Here is a 5,000-nt window from a genome sequence, read left to right as displayed (position 1 = left end):
ACTGAAACATTTCTGCCACGCACTGCCTCTTCTTCCAATAAGCTCTAAAAGTGAAGCGGGTTTTTTTAATTAAGGGTGTTTTAACGGTACTATTGATAGATTAACAAAATATCTACATCATTAACAGGAAATTCAACCTAATAATCTCTGTAGCCTTTAAAAATAGTACTGGTGATGATAGAAGGGGTTTTAAAGATGTTTTTTTTTTACGGATTTAGTGAGAAATTAATGTCTCCACGTTATTAACCCCTTCAGTACTGGGACAAATTTCTACCAAGAATTTTGTTTAGAATAAGCGATTTTATTAACATTAGCAAGGGTCTGTTGAGGTCAGAAGATTAATGGCCAGAGTCTTCACTATTCTAATCCCTCACATAAGTTTCTGAAGCTGTAGAAAACCACCCAATAGTCGCCAGAGTGAATATGAAAACACGTCATGGTACGGAAGAGGTTAACACTCCACCACTTAAGAACACAACTAATCATCACAGTACAACGCTCTTGGGTACATAAATTTCCCAAGAGCTGACGGAAACATGGTAAAAAAAGCACAAAAAAGCTGAAGAACACTACGCCTGTGATGTCACCGAACACGCGGCCACACGTCACCTAATCCTTTCCTTACTTCGCCGCGCCACACCCAACACCCACGTCTCACTCTCAGCCTCTCAGTCTCTTCTCTATATATAAAAACACGGGTAGCTGGGCGTGGCTGTCCCCTCACTAGCTGCCCCGACTCCCGCCCTTCTAAAATGTTATTATTATACAGGATAACGAAGATGCTCTGGGCGAGGCCTCGGCGATGCGACACTTCTTCCGCGACACAAAGAATCGATTCCTACGCGTGTTATATTGGTGCTTGTTAATATTCCTCATTATTCATCGATACGGAGGCAAAAATATTGACGTGTTTTGTCCCAAGACTGCCACGTCTAGGACTGAGGACTTCTTGTAGCTTCCTTTGTTTAGTTTTGGTCTGTGTTTTGATGGCTTTATCGTATTGTTGGGGTTATGAAGCGTGTTTCCACTAATAGTTTAACTCCTTCAGTACTGGGACACATTTTCGCCTTGAGATTTGTGTACCGTTAGACCATTTCACTGACATTAGAAAGGGTCTATGGAGGTCAGAAGATTTATTGGCCACAATCTTCACTATTTTAATCCCCACATGAGTTTCTGAAGATGTAGAAAATCTCAACAAATAGTCACCATAAGGAATAGGGAAACGCGTTATGGTACTGAGGGGGTTAAACACACACACACACACACACACACACACACACACACACACACACACACACACAGCGGAAAGGAAGTGAGGCCGTTTCCTTATTAACAATAAAAGCAGCAGATGCAAGAGCAATGATAACGACGTTACTAATTTGATTGTGTGTGTGTGTGTGTGTGTGTGTGTGTGTGTGTGTGTGTGTGTGTGTGTGTGTGTGTGATAGAATAAATCCGTATTGCTTTTTTCTTCTTACAACCGACAGTAATAATAATAATAATAATAATAATAATAATAATAATAATAATAATAATAATAATAACGATGACAGTATTGTAACATTTGCAAATCTGGACCGGAAGTCAAACGAAAAGAAGAGATAAAAATAATGAAAACTATCACATGCAAATTTTCCAGAAAGAGAGAGAGAGAGAGAGAGAGAGAGAGAGAGAGAGAGAGAGAGAGAGAGAGAGAGAGAGAGAGAGAGAGTCACAAAGGCAGGAGCAGTAATGAGTCAGGAAAAAGTGAGGCAAAATTCTAAGGACGAGGAAAAATAGGTGAGGAGAAAATATTATGTCTTGTTTTGGAGGAAAAAAATAAAGACTGACACAAACAACAAAAACAACAAAAACAACAACAACTGATGATGATGATGATGACGTGTGTGTGTGTGTGTGTGTGTGTGTGTGTGTGTGTGTGTGTGTGTGTTAGGTGGATGCCCTCTCCCCCCTTCCCTTTCTCCCCTCTCCCCTTTCTCTTCTCTCCCCCTCACCTCCTCCTCCCTCGTGTGTCTTGCAGGGGAAGAGGGGGAGGGGGAAGAGGTCGAGGGGAAGGGGTAGAGAGGAAGGGGAAGGGGTGAGGTTAGAGAGCCAATCCCTTCGTCCTTTCTGTCTCTTTTCCTTCCTTTCTTTCTTTCTTTCTCTATTTTTCTCTTCTCTATCTAATTTCCTCTCTTTGTTTACTTTTCATCATCTCCTGTGTAAGAGTGTGTTTTTTTGCTCTCTCTCTCTCTCTCTCTCTCTCTCTCTGAAGTCATCTAGAGGCATTTATCCTTATGTCTAATAAATAAATAAGTAAATAGATCAATAAATAGAAAAATATTACATGTCTAACAAATTACATAATCATAATATAATTGAAAATGTGGAAATATAATTGAAATAAAAAATATAAATGAAAATATGGAATTCGTAAGTGCGGTAAAGAAAAGAAGAAATGGAAGAGTAGAAGTCACATATTAATTTTTCTAGTTATTATTATTATTATTATTATTATTATTATTATTCTCTTACCTTCGATATTTTTTCAGTAATTTGTTTTTTTTCCTATCTTTTCGTTTCCGTTTCTCTGTATTCGCCTAACTCCACGCTTATTATTATTATTATTATTATTATTATTATTATTATTATTATTATTATTACTCTTCTCTTCCCTTCGATTCTTTTTCAGTATTTTTGTTTGTTTACTTTTCTCTTATTTTTCATTTCAATTTCTCTTTATTCGGGAAAGTGCATTGCCTAACTCCACGCCTAAATAAAAAATAAATAAATAAATAAAATCTTCCCATGTATTATTTCTTTCCCTCAAATTTAAGACTTTGAGGGAAAATTTAAGCTCTTCATTCGTCACTTTTCTATTTTTTTCCCCTTTCTCTCCCTCACTTTCTCTTTTGAATCTCGTCTTTCTCCCTTACTGGTGCAAATTCTCCTGCCTTGTGTGTGTGTGTGTGTGTGTGTGTGTGTGTGTGTGTGTGTGTGTGTGTGTGTGTGTGTGTGTGTGTGTGCGTGTTTCTCCTTCCTTCGCCTTTACCTGCCATTGCTCTTTATGGCAGCTTTCCTCAGTTTACTTAATGAAAGAAACCTGCGTGCAAAATTAAGCTGATAAGGAAACAAAAGAAGAAAAGGGAATAACTGTCACCTGGTAAATAAAACGAGAGAGAGAGAGAGAGAGAGAGAGAGAGAGAGAGAGAGAGAGAGAGAGAGAGAGAAATAACACTCTGACAGAAGAAAGGAGATATGGTATGTGTGTGTGTGTGTGTGTGTGTGTGTGTGTTCGAGAATGAGGTGCAGACGACAACTCAAGCACACACACACACTCACACACACACACACACACACACACACACACACACACACACACACACACGATCCTAAGCTGAATGCAGGAAATGAAAATATATCACCAGAATCAGAGTAAGAAGAGGAAATACTTAGAAACCACGACCTCCAGAGAGAGAGAGAGAGAGAGAGAGAGAGAGAGAGAGAGAGAGAGAGAAAACACCTCATAATATTTCCCCACATTCACAGTCGTGCTTGAAGTATTAGTAAGAAAACCGATTGAGTAGAGTTGCTGCAGGAACGAAAGAAGAGGGCAGCAGGGCTTAGGTGCTTAGAGGCTTAGGATGGAGGCGATGTACTGTCCAAAGGGATACATAGCGGGAAAACCTACTCAGTTCTGATCCTCAAGCAAACACCAAGTGTCCATATTCTCTAACACTTTAGCGCCGCTCCTTCACTACTTCCCAAAGGCTCTAGTTGAAGTTGTTCGGGTTTCAAGGGTGTATTTTTTTTCTTTCTGTTAATGAAATTACATTGTTTTTACTGTATTAACCGGAGGAACACCCTTGAGATCCCGGCTGATAATCTGTGCGGCCTTTGAAAACAGTGGTGTTGAGAGGGCAAAGTGTGTCTGAATATGGGCCACAAAATCACTAGGTCAGTCCTTCATCCCTAGCGCACTTCACGCTCCTGGGCAATACTCACAATTTAGAAAACTTAGTCCTGGCTGGGTCATGAGCCAACAAGGGTTTCATGCGTGAGTCCTTTCCTTCGCAACACAGAGTTAGTGTGTTAGTATCAGCAGCGGGACGCGCCTCCTGCTGACCGCTGTGCTGCAACACCCGCGCCACACTTGAGGGTGGCGGCAGTGTCAGGCTTTTTTCTCCATGGTCGCCGCCCGGTTTGGGAAGGTCAATGGTTGCGAGCGTGTGAGCGTGAGGTCAGTGGTCGCTGACACTCGGCCACTCCCCATGTGCTGCGCGACACGTGAGTCACTGGACGAGGGCTGCTGCTGCCCGCGCCGCCGCGCGCTGCTCACCGCCACCGCCACGCAGCCCAACTTGTCGTACACGAAAACAATGAGCGTCACAAGGAAATTACAGGCTAGTTTTAGGTGATGCATCCCCCATTGTGGCTCCGTGGCAACAGTGGGTGCAGGTCGCGGGGGACGGGGCGGGGCCGGCCGTGTCTGGGGCGGTGAGGGACACGGGGCGTCCTTAGCCAGGCACAGCTTGAACATGTGTTATTGCAACCAATCACTTGCATTACGGACGCCTCAGCTTTGAGATTAGTGCCTTGGGAAACTTCTTACGTCTGGTACGTAACTACGATGGGAGGAGCGAATCCCGCAGCAATATACGCGGCTCGCGCCACGCCACTCGCTAGTGGCGAGCAGCCCGTGGATCTGCTACGACGTGTCCGGGCGTGCCGAGGCCGCTCATGACTCTCATGAAATAAATTACACATTACAATGTTATTGCTGGTCTGTAGCACCCCTCTCTAACCTGGCATAGACGGTGGTGGTGGCACGCTGGCGGGCAGCGCGATGCGGCGCCCACGTGGTGCCGCCCCTAGCAAGGCCCCTCAAAGGAAGGGTGAGCAGGGCAGGGGTCCTTGTCCTGGCACCGCGTGAGGAGGCACCGCGAGAGGAGCGCGTGGCGGTGGCGCTAGCACTCCACCTCAGCTCCTGGCGGCATACTGAAGAGAACTGCGATGCG

General features: G+C 43.8%; 1 protein-coding gene across 2 annotated transcripts in view; it reads right to left on the bottom strand.

Moving 5' to 3' along the window:
* Window positions 1-5,000, bottom strand: part of LOC123503816 — an 86,321-nt gene that overhangs the window by 7,685 nt on the left and 73,636 nt on the right. Inside the window, exon 1 of one of the 2 annotated variants that reach the window (XM_045253867.1) lies at window positions 3,988-4,275. The exons of the other annotated variant lie outside the window; for it this stretch is intronic. Within the exon in view, the coding sequence (XP_045109802.1) occupies window positions 3,988-4,037 (50 nt within the window). The 5' untranslated portion in view covers window positions 4,038-4,275. Of the gene's footprint in view, window positions 1-3,987; window positions 4,276-5,000 lie in introns of those variants that run through there. 2 annotated transcript variants of the gene reach the window in all.

This window comes from Portunus trituberculatus, chromosome 14, assembly GCF_017591435.1.
Source record: "Portunus trituberculatus isolate SZX2019 chromosome 14, ASM1759143v1, whole genome shotgun sequence".
Lineage (NCBI taxonomy): Eukaryota > Metazoa > Arthropoda > Malacostraca > Decapoda > Portunidae > Portunus > Portunus trituberculatus.
This window is presented reverse-complemented; position numbering and strand designations above follow the sequence as displayed.